Source organism: Hypomesus nipponensis, chromosome 10 (genome assembly GCF_054491055.1).
Source record: "Hypomesus nipponensis isolate SF chromosome 10, ASM5449105v1, whole genome shotgun sequence".
Classification (NCBI taxonomy): Eukaryota; Metazoa; Chordata; class Actinopteri; order Osmeriformes; family Osmeridae; genus Hypomesus; species Hypomesus nipponensis.
Window position 1 is genome coordinate 6,143,141 of NC_140370.1, and position 16,003 is coordinate 6,159,143.

The following is a 16,003-nucleotide window of genomic DNA, read 5'->3' on the forward strand; positions in this document are numbered from 1 at the left end:
GATTTTGCATTTTAGCCAAGTGTAGAGTATTCCCACTTAGTGTTCAGCTGCTGGATAGTTTTCATCTGAATGCAACCTTCTTCTAGCCCCCGTTAGTTAAGCAGAAATGACTGGTTAAATAAACCATCTGACCTATTCAGAATCAACTGTTTTACCAGGTGAGTTTAAAGGGATATATCCCCACACTCCCTTACATGATATTTCACATGACATTATAGGATTACATTAGTTGAACATTTAGTGTCCAAATGGTTGACAGTATCTGGTGGCTAGGTATCAAAGCACAAATAACTACAATGGGTGTAATCTGAATATTGCATTTATTTAAATACATTAAATTTAGCAATGTAACAAAACTATTGGCATATGAAATTCAAACACCATTTGAATGAAAAAAAAAATACATGGCTCACTTCATTTTCTGTAGCTAGTGTCAACGACACTAGTTTTTTCTCTCAATCTCCAGCTGTTTTCTCCATTTCCCCCCTCTGACATTGTTCACAGACTACTATCTTACAATAAGAGTGCTGAATAAAAATGAGGTAAGAAAGTGGTTTGAAGATTACAGATCATGCAGAACATGCTAAACTGCAACAAAAATATTTTGTTGTGGAGAAAAAAAAAAAAAAATATGCATTACAAATTCATCGATTTACACAGCTTTGCATCTTTGGTTACAAAGTATGTTGAACGATTTCACAGCTTTTCCCCCTCAACCAAAGACAAATGCACATGTAGACAAGGGTATAGTGCGGGGGTAGGGGGTGAAGAGTATGGCAATACTTTCTATTGATAGAAGAAACTAGCAAAATAACTCATTAAAATAGCCTCCAATAGAATCAGGTTACAATTTCATGTCACAATAATTGGCATTTACCTGTACAAACTTGCTATGGGCCAGATGTGATTGTGCAACCATACCCTGGAGCCTGCTCCATCCTGCTAAACTGCCCTGACGACAATCTGCATCTGTGTAGTAAGAACAGGTAAAAACAGGAACAATTCAGGTAACAATTACATGTCACAATAATTGGCGTTTACCTGTACAAACTTGCTATGCTTTTGATACTTAACACTATACAAAAAGATGTACATTCAAACTGGTGCTTGTCATTTGTGAAAATACAAAGCCGAACTATAACTGCTGTTAGTGTTACACTAATGTCAGACTTTATTGCCTACATAGAAAGGTAGTTCATGTTCATGGACCCCAGGTTTTCAAGGTGGCCAATCACTTGAAACACAGAGGAAAACGTGTGTGTGTGTGTGTGTGGGGGGGGGGTGATCATTTTGAAACGTTTTTTTCATGACATTGTTCCTTTATGAAAATAGCAGCCCTGTAATAAATAATCATAACAGTAGACCTCTGATACATGGATTGGACTCATGATGAAGTAATGGCAGCGGTGGCGGCTCTGAAAATAGACTTCCACTTTACAACATGAAACCGCAAGGCTAAAAATAAACCTGTCCACTCACTGGATTATATTGCTTAAAAAAATATCTCTGACTTATTCATTCGTCCCTCCTGTGAGCTGTACCCTCTTCCACACCCAGGGGAGGGGGGGGGGGGGGGTCGAGTAATGCGTCAGCATCTGGTCCACAGGCTCTGATCAAGCATTCAACTAGTCCAAGATCCAGCAGGGTGCCACTTGTAAGATCCCACCTTTCCCTCGCTCTCTCTGGATGATTGCATTAACACTGGGAAGGCCTACAGCACACATTCATACGTGTATTCACAAACACACTAACAATCTCTTAACATACACACACGGACACGCAGAAGCGCTGCTCTTGGTTGTAGTCAAGCTGGTGGCTTTCACATTCAAACTGTAACTAGCTGAGGATTCAATTACGTATTTTTCTCTCCTTTTCATGAACAGAGAGAAACAAGATGAGCTTCAAGCAGAGGTGACACTAGGCTGTGTTTGCTGAGGGTGCTGGCTGGCTTCAAAATTGTCTCGGAGTTGCTGGGCCTGGTGCGGCTGGGGCTGGGCCTGGTGCTGCTGGGGCTGGGCCTGGTGCTGCTGGGGCTGGGCCTGGTGCTGCTGGGGCTGGGCCTGGTGCGGCTGGGGCTGGGCTTGGTGTTGCTGGGGCTGGGCCTGGTGTTGCTGGGGCTGGGCCTGGTGCTGCTGGGGCTGGGCCTGGTGCGGCTGGGGCTGGGCTTGGTGTTGCTGGGGCTGGGCCTGGTGTTGCTGGGGCTGGGCCTGGTGTTGCTGGGGCTGGGCCTGGTGCTGCTGGGGCTGGGCTTGGTGTTGCTGGGGCTGGGCCTGGTGTTGCTGGGGCTGGGCCTGGTGTTGCTGTTGAACTTGAGGCTGCGATTGTAGTGGGGCAGAGACATTAAGTTGTCCGGCCCCTTGCTGGGGAGGAGCACTCGTAGAGTTTGAGGCTGCTGGGACGGAAAGCTGTGACAGCTGGTCGTTGTTTGCCAATGATTTCAACACAGCATTCTCCCTCTCCAGTACAGAGTTCCTCTCAAACAGCTCCTTGATCTGCTCCTTCAGAACCTCCACCTCCTCACGCACTGCATACATTAGATGGCTTTTTACCAAGTCCTGAGCAGGCAAATGGGGAACAAACTATGAGCTCACAAGTATCCTTTTGGTACATTCAAGTAGTATAGAATCTAGACCCCACACTAGGGAAGCCAGTCCTGATGTATTACAACCAGCATATGATACTGCAATCATAATATACATTAGGGGAGAACAAAAACATTTGTCTATTTGAAATGGAAAATAGTGTTAGTGACTTATGGATAGTCAACCATGTTGTGTCCAAAATCTGTATAATTATATTTTAAATTATACACATTTATAAAAATGTCTATGACTTACCATTGCCTGTTCAATCTTGTTATCAATGGCAACAACACTGGCTCCAGAGGCACTACAAATGGAAGAAACGATCAAGTATTAAGACAACTAGGCTACACAATGAAAACCGATTCACCAACCTGTTCCATAAAATTGGATTGCAGCCTGTCAAATACAGCATTAAAAACAATTTTTGCAATATCTAAACGTTTATATATAGACCATCTTCACCGTTTAGCAACATAGTTATAAACGTAACATACAGAAATTATATCTGGGTCAACTGGGGCCCGAAGAATTTGGTCAGGCATGTTCGTGTTATATGGGCTACCGACTTCATTCCAAGTAGCCCTGTATGGCAAGTATACTTTATTTGTTGTAGATGTGCAAAAAAGTGCATGCTTTCACAAATGATTTAATTCGACGTGGCTACTAAAATGCCCATGTAATTCCAACGAAGCTGTGTAGTCAGTTATATATGCATGCCAAGAGCAGGGAAAAAAACGACTTGGTTTCTCACTTCAACAAATCATACGCTGCACATTTTAAACAAATGATCCATAGTACAAGCAAAACTCATTTAAAGAAGCGCCAAACAGAAAATAATATAAAAGTTTACCTGCGACGTTCCCTGCAAGTATACAGTGACCCCGAACAACCATACGGAGACATGGCACTAGGCGGTAAGTTGTAAGAAATTGTGCACCGCATGATTGGGAGAACAGTGCTCCTTCACTGGCAGCTGTAGAAAGAAGGTCACTATGGCTCACCGAAGTACTGAAGTAGATCACGTTGTAACTACATTTAGCGAAATGAAACGTGAGACAAACATGTCGAAACGGATTTACTAGGAGGCGGGGAGAAAACCACACCTCCCCAACTCTTTGATGTGGGTACAAGGAGAAATAATATGAACTTGAATTTGGGAGGATTTGTTTTATTGCAGTGTAGTAATCGCGTTGCAATCCTACAATGGCCTTGGTGCACGATGGTATCATACTCTTATCATACATTTGATGGTAAAGGTGCATCGCGAACAGGGGTTAATGTGGCCTTTTAAAAGCTGGATGCACCCTCAGCACCCCTAGTTCCCGCGGCCATGAGCCCAAGGAGAGTTGATATACGTGCCAGCAATTTGCCTAGTAACTCGAAATGAAAAGTAAGACATGACAAGTACTTTTAGGGCTGCTAGGGAAGTTAGATTTTATATATATTGCATGTGTACCTGTCTCAGTTCTTACATCAGTAAATACCATACAACGTGACACGGGTGCCTGAAATCTAACCCCTTTTGACAGGGTAGGCTACTCTTTATCAATAGATGCAATTTGTCATGCATCATTATTCAATAAATTAGGTTTCCACAGGGACTTTTAACAAACCACACCATCCAGCATCCATGTACACACAAAGTATTTTATTCTGCCTCTCTCTCTCCAACACACACGTAATAACAGAGCAAAAGTTGTGTTTCTCCTCTGCCATTAAAATAACTTGCTGGAGTGGAGCAAATGTTCAGATGATTAGCATCAACAGGACGCCCAACCAGGTGAGGAATGTCCTCATGGCTCTTCCTCCAGCCATGTGACCCCAGGTGTCTTTACAAAACAGCTGACAAATGAAGACAAACCGAGACACACACATCCTGTAAGGCTGACAGGATCACCAACTCAAACACTTTTCTTGGAAGTGCTTTGGAGAGCATGTTAGGCTAACCCAATGTGTGTTTAATTAGGTTAGGGAGGTGTGTGCGTGGGCATACACATACACAGCCCCCTCCCATCGAGCAGACCTATGGTGAGTTTAGTGAGCTGGTAGACACGGGCCTCTTTGCAAGTAGCCACTGTTCATGACTCACTCCCTGCAGCAGCTAAGAATCAATGTTCAAAGACAGGCGGTGATGAAGAACAGTACAGCTGGAGCTAAAAAAGAAGCGTTACATTTCCCAGAGGTCCTATGGAAAGACTCTCATCCAAGAGCAACTGTTCTTGATGACTGTACAGAGACCAGAACATGAGGCTTGGCAGTGGATGGTGTTTGAAGAACCACACCACCTAGTAAGCCTCCTCTGCACCCCCATGACCAGGCTGAAGCCCCACGGCTCTTGTTAAAGCCATGGCCTTCAATGGACGAGGCCCTGCCTTCCAACACACAGAATACATGGCGAAGCCACCAATCTGGCTCTGTACCTAAGGGAAATGGTACAAACAACGTACAACTGTCACACAGGGCTCATTGCTGGGCAGAGATCAAACGACACGCCGGTATGGTATGTGCCCTTATCCTGTATGTCCATCTTGCACAACTCAAGAGTCGTAAAGTTTACCTTGTGCAATAACAGGAGAGGGAGGGAGCTGTCAATGGTTTGGTGGTCATATGTTAAACTACGAATGGTTGAGAGGGAGAATGGGTCCCAGAGAAGACTGAGAATCAAACACGTCTCAGTTTATCGGGGGCAGGGGGGTTGTCATACCTTGCCCCTGGCAACAGGCAACTGCCTGATAGTGTAAGTGGGAGAGGCTAAAACCCAGGTTAGGACCTTCTCTTCACCCCTTTGGCACGCAATAAAAAGAAGCTCAAAGCTCAAAAGCATGGCCAGCGACAACGCATGATCACAGTGTGTCAGTGAGATGAACACCTAGTGAACTTTACAGAGTGCCTGCTCATTAAAGACACAGTACAATGTCTTCAAGGAGCAGGTGCAAACAAGCTTCATGTGACAACAGGCAAATGTTTCTCTGCAGCAGGTTAGAGACACATTGACTGAATGCCTATTTCTCATGCAAAGGTGCTTTAAAACCATGCTCTTGTAGTGAGGTAACCATGCCTGAGGCTTGTAAGCATTGCTGCTGTCATATTACAACAGGTGTTATTATTAGCCAATCGGCACACAATATCAGAAAACAGCATCACAGTTCATACTAAAGCCAAGTAAAGTTGACAAATGCAACTGACATGACACAATCTGTTAAGGACCCAGGGCCACTACTGGCCACTTTCAGCAAAGCTGCCAGACTGTAATTCCATCTGTGTGCTAATAATAGGAGTCTGTGTGCCAGCAATACACCTCAGGAACAGGAAAGGATCCCAAGTGTTCAGTCTGAGGCCCTCCAAAGTCAATCTAGCCCCAAATTACATGTGTGAGGGGAGCAAACCACAAGCCAAAAAAGCACACCCCCCCCCCCCCACACGCACACACACACACTTCCATTAGTGTCTCTGTTGGGAGGCACTAACAAGACAGTAAGTTGAGTCAATGTTTCAGTCAGTGGTCTTCAGTCAGAGCCTCAGCGTGGGGTGGGAGGGTGAAGGGGAGGTAGCCGAGTGTGAAATGACTGCCTGTGTGTGCAGTTCCTGAACCGTGCTGCTGGTGTGTCCTCTGAACGTTTCTGATTGTAGTTTGTTTCCCCATCTACTGTTCTGCCCATCCAGATATAGTTTACATGCCAACCCTTTTCATAGGTTTTTCAGTTTGTATCTAAAGAATGTTCTGCCTTCTGAATGTACCCTCATTCCGGCTATGGAGTTCCTCTATGTTTGGTTCCCATCCATGAACACGAACATTAGTTTGCCACTGAGAACTTCACTGCAAACACACACACGCAAATATCATGCGGCTGCACGCACGCACGCACACACACACACACACACACACACACACACACACACACACACACACACACACACACACACACACGCAGGCAGGTCTGTTCGAGCCAGTACAGTACCTATCAATGTGGACCTTAGAGTCTTGCAGCCTGTGGCCAGACTGGAAGGCCTGGTAGAAAGCCATGGAGGGGTTCCTGTGCCAACCAAAAAGAGAAGGAAAAACAGGGGAGGGGGAGAGAAAGAGAAAGAGAGAGAGAGATAAATCGGTAGGGAGGATAGAAAAGAGGAGAAAGCAGGCCTGGCTCGTGTTGAGCAACTGAAGAATGTTCTAAGATGGGTGCTAATGAGCTGAGATTGCACTTGGGTGATAAAGTGTCTTTTATTTCTATTTCTCAGTAACCACTAATCACTCATAAGGAGAATCGCAGTACAGCATCAACACGTGTCGCATGCCAGAATTTCAAAAGTTCAACATCCAACATTGAGGTCTAAAGACTATGATAAGTTGTCTTTTGGTGCCTGCTGTGTTAGTAGGAGGTGGAAAGTGGGGGTGGTCTGGCTCAGATGGTTAACATTACATCCTATGCCCCTAACTATGGGGCCTTTGAGTCCACGAAGTACACAGTGTTCTATAGCAAGGGATGTGTGTGTGTGTGTGTGTGGAAGGAAAATGCCTCCCCGCCCCTCGTTCACTTCAGAAAAACTCAAACACACATACAGGCGTAGGGCACACACACACATCCCCACACTGGGGAAGAACAAGTTTATCAACTGCACGTGTGTGGATATCTCAACTCGAAGACAGAGCTCTTTTCCTAGAAACCTCTGGCTTAATATTCCCCATGTCACATTACCTCAGGACAAAACACTTAAACTTTTCCCTTGGGTTTGTGGGGGGCGGGGGGGGGGGGGGGTGTTGAAAACAAACATACTTACCAACTACCACACATTGGTAATGTGATAAACACAGGTTTGTACACAGGCTTCAACAAAAACACACTCAGACAAACGAGTGAGCTCAGATGATCTTCCGATGTTCATGAGGTCATGACTGTAAAAGTCATCCTCCTCCATTTTCAAGTAGTAAACATTCTGCTCTGAAAGAGCCTCTTTGTAACATTTATCTTAACTTCTTCTACCATTCTCCCTCTCTCACAAGCAAACTCAGATCCAACGTGACCAATGTTTTCACAAGCCAATACCTCCTCAAAGCAAATGTTTGACCCAACGGCACACAGGAGTAATCTTTTGAGGTGTTATTTCTCAGTGATTTCACTTATTTTTGCCTTACTTTACTAATATACTGACTTCCTTCACTTCTTGTATTGGTAATACCAGTACACAGAAACATTGGTTGAGCATGAGATTAGCAAGACCTCAGACATTTGGTATGGTGAGTATTAAGAAAGAAAGGTAAGAGAGATGGGAAGAGAGAAAGAAATAGAGGATGGGAGAGAGAGAGAGAGAGGGTGGGGAGAGAGAGAACGAGAGAGACTGGTGTTCATGTACCCTTCAGTCTTCAGACCCAACTGTCAGTCCCACAGCAGAAGTAGGTCAGGACTATTTAGACTCCAGCACCCTAGTGGGTTTGGGGGTAGTTCCTTAAGGCAAAGGTTGGAGTTGGGGGAAAGAGAGACGTGGAGAGTGCCCCACCGCCACTGTAATAATTCAAACATGGCTTCTCTTTGGAAATGTAAACCATGTAGGCCCCTGCTCAACCAGGTGGCAGAGGGCAAACCAAGACAGAGAAGCAAAGAGACTAGAAGGAACCTGAGTTCCCAGGGCAGAGTGGCCTCGTGTGCTAAAAATCCCAATTCAACCTTCAACTGAACCAAGCCAGCCACCTAAATACCACACATAGCTAGATGGAATAGGTGTGTAGGCCAACCTGGGCTGAAGCCAGCATGACATAGGCCTAAGTCAGGAAATGCTGTTGAAATAGCCTATTATAAGCAGGGCTGAGGACATGCTGTTCTGTAGATACAATACAGGGCCTCTGTGTACCTGTGGCAGAGGTGCTGACAGAGGAAGTGCTTATAGACAGAGCGACTGGGAGTCGGTTTTGGTAGTAGAACAATAGTGTTTTCTGAAGGAAGACAGAAACAAAGAAAGAAGGTATTTACCGTATGACCACGGCTTAAACATGCACCACAAGTTGCTCACATTTCAAAGCAGCTGTAGATGGTAGTGAGGGCAAAGGGACTGTGTAGTGAGACAGAGGGTGAGACAATGATCACCCTACATCCTCCTCCTTTCTTCTCAGAAAAACAGGAAACAGCAGGACACCCTCCCAGAGGTCAGAGGCAAAGTGACACACACAAATGACACATCCTTTTCCAATGGGCTCACTTTGCGTGGAGCTATGGCTATGCCTGCAACCCCTACAACTTTCACGCAATACCATATGTTGATGCAAGCCTGAACAGTAAGGACATTCTGTGGACATTATGTGTGAGGGGGAAAAAATAGATCAACAAAAACAAGGGAATACTACACACAGGGACAAGCTAATCTTATTGATTCCAGTTATAGAAAAAGTGCTGCCCGACTGGCTTGAGTATTTTATCATGCAGAAAAGAAATGCTTATGGGCTCTGTTTGAACTCAATTTCAACCAATTTTATTACTGACACCTGTGAAGATTGGTGGTTCACTGAAGCCTGACTGGAGAGCAGTGACAAAAACTGGATGTATAGCTTCTCCTTCTATGCAGTCTACTGAAACTCTGTAGCGACAAGAAAACTCTGTGCTCCACCCCCTGCACAAGAATATTGAGCCAACTCTCTCTAAATGAACGCTTACCCCTCCTCCTCTTGTCCACCCACTCACTGTCTCTCTCCTATGGCTGTCACTGCTGCACATCCCCCCTACTTGTCTGGCCCTGGAAGACTTATTTTAAGTTGCATGTTGGGATTCAATTAGATTTCTTTCAGCAGGTGTTTACTTTTTAATTGATTTGCAAAAACTCTCAATTCCAATGAGGCATTTCTGAATGTGGTTGTTTGTTTTACCTCCGGTTGCACTTTTTCTTATCTTACCAAGGAAGGAAACATAAGTTTCAGTCATTGGACCAAGAGACTGTGCTTCTGTATTTCTAGACAAGAGATAGAAGGACGTCATACATAGTTTTCCATATTTGCTTCACGCTCTCTAGAGCACCTCCTCCAGCTCTAGGAATATCTCATTCATTGTTCAACAGCAATGTCATTCAACACCTCTATCTTTCCCTGAACAACTGTCTCTCTGCTTGCCTGTCTGTCAGGGACACTACCACTAGACACAGCAGAGGAGGTAGCACAGAATGTACAGATGCACTGCTGTCAGGTAAGGCTGGCCAGGTGCCCAGATGGGGGGTTAGCTTCACATACTTGGCACCTCTCTGCACTGTGGGTGGGGTGGGGTTGACTATATGTTTCAATGACATTGGGAGGAGTAGGAGTTTTTTTGTGAAGTGACCCAGATTCATTCTAAGTTGACACAACATGACAAAAAGGGAGAATAAGTCGTCATCCTGGAATTTGTTGTCGTATTGATCCTTTTCATTATAGAAACATTTGAACCACATGAGAGGGTCGGTGTCATGGCTGGGTGATGTCACGTGGAATGAACTCATGTGACAAAAAGTGTTATGGTGGACACGCCCCCTCTCCCACATCCTTATCTGGCATACAGGGCCCCTGTGGAAAGACCACTGTTTGCTGTGTGATAGGGCTGCCCTATCAGCCAAGACCCCTGCTGCTGTCAACTTGGGAGAGGGTCTTTTCACAAGCTAAAGAGAGGAGCTCATTTGGAAGCGAGCAAAGGACAGAGGGCCCAGTCACCTGAATCCTCAAGCTGCAATAAGCTCATCAGCAGCAGCACCTCCTTTAAATAGCAGCGTATAACTGTGGGATTCATCAACATACTGAATCACAACTGCCACAGTCAAACTAGGTATCAGAACTACCACCTTCAGCACTGACCATGCATACAGCCTGCTCTATAGTCTGTAAAAAGAAACCATGACAGAGATTTGAGGCACTTTACCGTTTCCTCTTGCGCTTTTCAACCTTGAGTGCACAGCTATGGAACTGAAAGTCTGAAGTTTAAAAAGGAAATGAATAAGATGACAACTTTTATCTGCATCTGTGTGCTGGTATGCATGCCAGTTAGCTACATACCCGTGTATCGGCAGAGATCAAATCCATCTTTAAAAGAATCAATAACAAAACTACCTTGAGTCAGGTATGTTTCTCTTCAGTAACTTTGATTCAACAAGGCTGGATCCAGATATCATCGAACTAGCAGTTCATTCATCAATGATATGGACTTGTAACGTTCTTCAGACCTGGGCCAATCTAATAGGACTGGGAAAACCTTGTGTGTAACTTTGTGAGACAACTGGATTTGCGAGGTCACAAACATGCAATAATCCATCTGACTTATTAGTTTGTGCTTGAAACTGTGATTTGGATCGTTTCGAGTATTATGAGGAACTGCAGGCAGCTACAGACATGGTTGAAGTGAGCCTGTGATAGAGATGGTTCATCCAATCACCTGCCAAGTATTTTTTTTTAGTATCTGCTTTTCCAATTTCAAAGGACAACTTCTCAGATGGATGTGTAGCAAAGGCTTGTGAAAATGGCAATAAAACTGGAATTAATAATATAGCTATAAAATGTTATGAATCCCTGTTATATAACACTGGGTAACAACACATTTCTGCTGCAGAAGTGTCCAGCTTTTGCAGCGTAAGCTACCATTGCCAGTTTATGTAAATGACACAGTAAATAGATGCCTGTATCTAATGCACAACCAGCTTTAGAGGTTGTCCAAAAGTGTAAAATCAAAATCCTTTTTGGGGAGTGTTTTTAAGCTAAGGGGGTCATGGGTGTTTTCCTGAAGTTGGCTCCGGCACTCTTTCAAGCCCTAATGAGTAACACTAAACATTATACTTCCTTTCTGTGTGCTTCTACTCCCACCCCTCCCTTCTCCCCTCCTCCAATCCTGTCATTTCCTCTCCATGTATAGCCCAAGCCATCAAAGGGGAAAAGTCTGAGTCTGGCCAGCCATACAGCACCAAAAACCTATTGTTTGGATATGCGACTTTCTCATGACTAGTAGGGAAGATGAACCAAAACTTACCTCACTGACCTGCTTGTGTCAGTAATAAAACAATCTTACATGTTTTATCTCCAGAATACACACAAAAAGTCCCAGGATACATGTAGAGGCTAACGTATGACTAATCACAATCAATTAATTTAGCATGTGAAAACACAATGTGACAACACTGTCACAGTGCCTGTGCAGGTTTTTCAGTGTTGTTAACTTAGAAGCTGGTTCTTGCTTACTATATTAACCTGCTCTCACAGTGATTTACCTGTCATCATCTCCGTCCACAGGTATGGTAATTCCAAACAGGCTGTTGACAGATGGGCTGGTCAGCCGCAGGTTTTCAGGCATCAGAGGCTTCATCAGGTCTTTCCCAGAGAGGCTGGGAGGCTGGCTGGCCAGGCCCTCCACCTTACCCCTGCTCCCCTCCACCTGTCCAATTCCTACAGACGAGAGGCCCTGGGCCCCACTTGTGTTCCCAAGAGTTCCTGCACCATTGGGGGGGATCTGAGTCTGTTGACCTGGAGGCAAGACAGAGGAGGATGGGTTTGGCGAGGCGGAGGCTGCGCTGGAGGCACTGAGCAGGGAAGGGGGCACACTGGTGCCCACGGCAACAGCAGGCACATTCTGGGCACCGGGGAGAGCGGGGTAGATGTTGAGAGGCTGCCCGGATGAGGCATAAGGACCCACTGCCTGCTGTTGCAAGGTAGGCACCATACCCAGCAAGGAGCTGCCCGCACCTCCCAATACTGTGTGCTGCAACAGGGTTGAAGCTGGCTGACTGACAGGTAAAGAGCTCCCTCCTGCAGTCAGCATCTCTCCTTCCTGCCCCAGCACGGAAGCCCCGCCAACCGAAGGAGACACGACCGGCGAGGGGCCCTGGCCCAGAGACTGTCCCGTAGAGTGGCTTCCTATCGGTAGGGTCTGACCAGCCAAGGCCACTGGCTGCATGGTTGCAGCCTGGTGTTGTTGGTAATAGTCTGCCTGGTTCTGAGGAAGACCTGAGGACTGGTTGGACAGGTGGTGTCCCAGGGGAATCTGCTGTAGCATGGGCTGCTGCTGGGGTGGGTAGACTAGTGTCTGAGTCTGGGCTGCAGAGGGAATACTAGGAGACTGGCTGCTGTGCCCAATTGGAACCAAATTCTGGGAGGCAGCGCTTGTAACATGTCCTACCGATGGTTGCATGGCTGGTGCAGTCATCGACTTGCTGTTGGAGAAAGTGCTCTGTGTGGCTGCTCCCCTGCCAGCCTGTTGCGCAACACTGTAGTTGTGATGGTGGAGTTGCTGTTGCTGCAGTGTCTCTGCTGAGTGTGTGTGAGAGGCACACACCGAAGCATCGGTCATAGAGCCTAGGCCCTGGCCCGAGTGTGTCGCTGGGGCAACCGTCGAACCACCTGTCACACCCAGACCACTGTCCCTGTCTGTGCCGGGGTCTGGGATGTTGGCATGTCTGATACTATCTACTGATCTGTTGATCACAGAGCCTTCTGAGTCTTTCTCGAAGAACTCCATACAAGTCCACCTGCCCCTTTTGAAGGGCTCTCCAGTACCATGATCAAGTTTGATAACCCTGAAGCGTGAACTGCAACTTGCTGTAGAGTTTGTAGTAGAAGGTGTTGAACTACTCACCACTGGCTGGGACGTGCATACTGACATATTGGTAGTTCCCCCACTTATTGGTGGGATAGGCTGTTGTTGCACAACCCCAGGCAGTGTGATAAGAGGAGGACTGGTAACAGAACTTGTTACCATGGCTTGCTGGCTTGTGTGAGTTGAGCCTGACACTCCTGCTTTCCGAAAACCCTCATTTGTAGGTCCAGACATAGCAGATAACTGTCCAACTTGAGGTGTATACAATGGTGCCACAATGCCTGTTGTTTCTACCCCTCCGATATTGTTTTGGGTTTCCTCTGACGAAATTCTGTCACATACCGTCTCATACTCGACCCTGGACACTTCGAAAAGTTCTGATGAGACGTCTTCGGTCTGGGATTCGTCTGGGTCATCCAGACTCTCGGTGTCGTCCGCAACACTGCTGGCTGCCACCTGAGCCTGTGTCACACTTGTGATCTGAAAGCAGCTCTTCTTTTTGGCTGGCATTTTAGACATTTTGAGAACCTTTGTATACAACACTGGTCTGAATACTCCCGATTTAAGCAAGATAGATGATGTCAGCCGTTAAATACCTAGAGGTCTAAAACAGAAGATATACATATATCCTAAAATGTACAGCTAGCACGATCACTAACTATAATCCAGATGAGTTTGCGTCACCCGTCTTCCTCTTGTCTCCTGTTGCATTTTACGAGTCCAAAACGAAGCTTGATCCTCGGAAAGTTCAGCAATTTGGCTGATGCCAACAACTTTTAGTTAGTAGATCCAATTCAATGATAAATCCGAACTGGCCTGTCCATTGAATATACCTGTTCTATAGTTCTCAACCCACCGCTGCAAGATACAGCTCCCCAGCTGCAGGCGCTACTTTAGGCGGAGGCGGGCCCGTACCCCTCAGGCTTCACTCAAAGCTGGCTAGCCAAACCAGCTAGCTAGCTAGGTTAGCTCTAGCTTCAACACTCCCCCCTACGTTAGGACAAGTATGTAAGACATCCCGCGAAACAAGTATCCTCTTTAGACTCTACTCGTACTTGTAATTTCCGAAATGTAGTACGTTTTCGAAATACGAGTATGACAAATTTCAAAAAGAGAGTCGTTTCAATTTTACACTTCGGTGGAACTGAAATTTGAAAAAGCTCTGTCCTACCTCCCTTATTCTTGACAAGATGGCTATGTATGTATGTAACCGCACTGCATCGTGGGAATCTTACGCAACAATTTTTACGTAAAGACATTTGAGAATATCTTTCTTTATGCCCCCACCCTTTTCTCCCCCCAACACACACACGCACGCACGCACACATGCACGTGCACACACACAACCTATGCACGTTTTGCACTCAAAGGTACGCTTGCTAAATACATTTGTAGTTAGGATTCCTCCATCAGGAGGAAACCTATTGTTATTAGGATTCCTCCGTCAGGAGGAAACCTATTATTAATGTTAGTTTTATTATTCTTGTACCATGGAAGTCAATGGCAGCCCCTAGAACCCTTCGATAACATTTTGAGAAATTTGGCACACTCATTAAGGACAGTTCCTTCTATACCTACACCAAGTTTCATGTCTCCCATTAGACCACTCTAGCGCCACCAATGGGTCAAAGTTGGACTTGTGTTTACACACGTAACTTTTGAACCGTATGACTGATTTTCAAAAATTGGATTCCCTGGATCAAGACGAGTTCAACGCACCTTATGACGTCAATTTCCGGTTATATAGATTTTCCGCTATTTCCGGTTTTATCAAAAACATTTGAAAGCCTACTCCTCCTAGCCTGGCTCTGCCCTCATACGTACTTCCGCTCAATTTGGATTTCGCGGTCTGGTTAGGACCAGGCTATACTCCTCCTACAATTGTAGTCAAATCTTCTTCAAAATGACCAGAGAGGATCTTCAGACCAAGCCTCACAAAAGTTATCGATTAGAATTTTGATCCTCACAACTAGTCTGGCTAGTCTGTTTTATTATATGTTTTAGATCTATTACTTTTATCACTTGTATTATAGTTTTTGTTTATTTTATGTAAAGCACCTTGAGCTGCAATTCCTGTATGAAATGTGCTGTATAAATAAAGTCTTACTTACTTACAACCGTTTGTCCGGTACAGCCAATCAAATTCAACAGAAAAGCAGCCAAACAGGAAGTGAAGTGATATGTCAACACCAAACTTGGTACGATGAGTCGTAACCCTCTTCTGAGGATATCTACACAATCTGGTGTCATGTGATTACTGGGCGTGGCCGCAGGAAGCAAAAATTTGTTTTGGCCAATAACTATTGATTTGTTTTCCTTTTTTGAGTGATTCCTTTGTCTCATGATATCTTGGGATATCCCGTGTGTGACTCATAATAATATGTGATAATAGCCGAATTGATGCGGCCGCCATTTTGAATTAATTGAAAAACGTTTTTTCTCTACTCTTCCAACACATGTTGTCCAATCTTCACCAAATTTAGCAGAGATTATCTTCAGACCAAGCCACACAAAAGCTAACACATGGTTTTCTGATTTTCGAAACCGTTTTTCCGGTACATCAAAATGTGCCGTTAAGCCAGCAAACAAGAAGTTGGGTTGTATCTCAGCAAATCTTTGATGGATTCACACCAAACTTGCTGCATGTACTTGTTACCCTCTTCTGAGGATGTCTAAAATGTTTTCTGGGTTATTTGACTGCTTGGCCACCTCATTGCTGCTTGCAGCTATATTTGGAATTGGTCAGATCCCCTTGGTAAGTCTGCAGCATTGATTTTTCTATTCAGTTACAATTTGTCAAGAATAAAAAAATTTCAATGGTTCGCAATGTTTGGAGGAATCCGCCATTACTGCTTGCAATTATTTTATTTTTTTATTATTTTCTGTTTCACTCAA

At 45.1% G+C, this 16,003-nt stretch overlaps 1 protein-coding gene across 4 annotated transcripts; it reads right to left on the reverse strand.

Moving 5' to 3' along the window:
• Positions 1-303: 303 nt before the first annotated feature.
• Positions 304-14,352, reverse strand: LOC146271057 (TSC22 domain family protein 2-like). Of its 4 annotated transcripts, none has more exons than XM_084707033.1 (5): positions 11,787-14,352; positions 6,545-6,619; positions 2,838-2,889; positions 1,857-2,555; positions 304-969 (listed from the first exon to the last, which is right to left on the reverse strand). In XM_084707033.1, exons 1-4 carry the CDS (start codon positions 13,625-13,627, stop codon positions 1,902-1,904), a joined length of 2,622 nt encoding a protein of 873 aa, XP_084563159.1. In that variant the 5' UTR covers positions 13,628-14,352; the 3' UTR covers positions 304-969; positions 1,857-1,901. The 4 variants fall into 4 exon arrangements, with proteins under 4 accessions (XP_084563159.1, XP_084563161.1, XP_084563158.1 ...); XM_084707035.1 differs by having other exon boundaries at positions 304-2,555; positions 11,787-12,039; positions 12,259-14,350; XM_084707032.1 differs by having other exon boundaries at positions 304-2,555; positions 11,787-14,351.
• Positions 14,353-16,003: the final 1,651 nt, after the last annotated feature.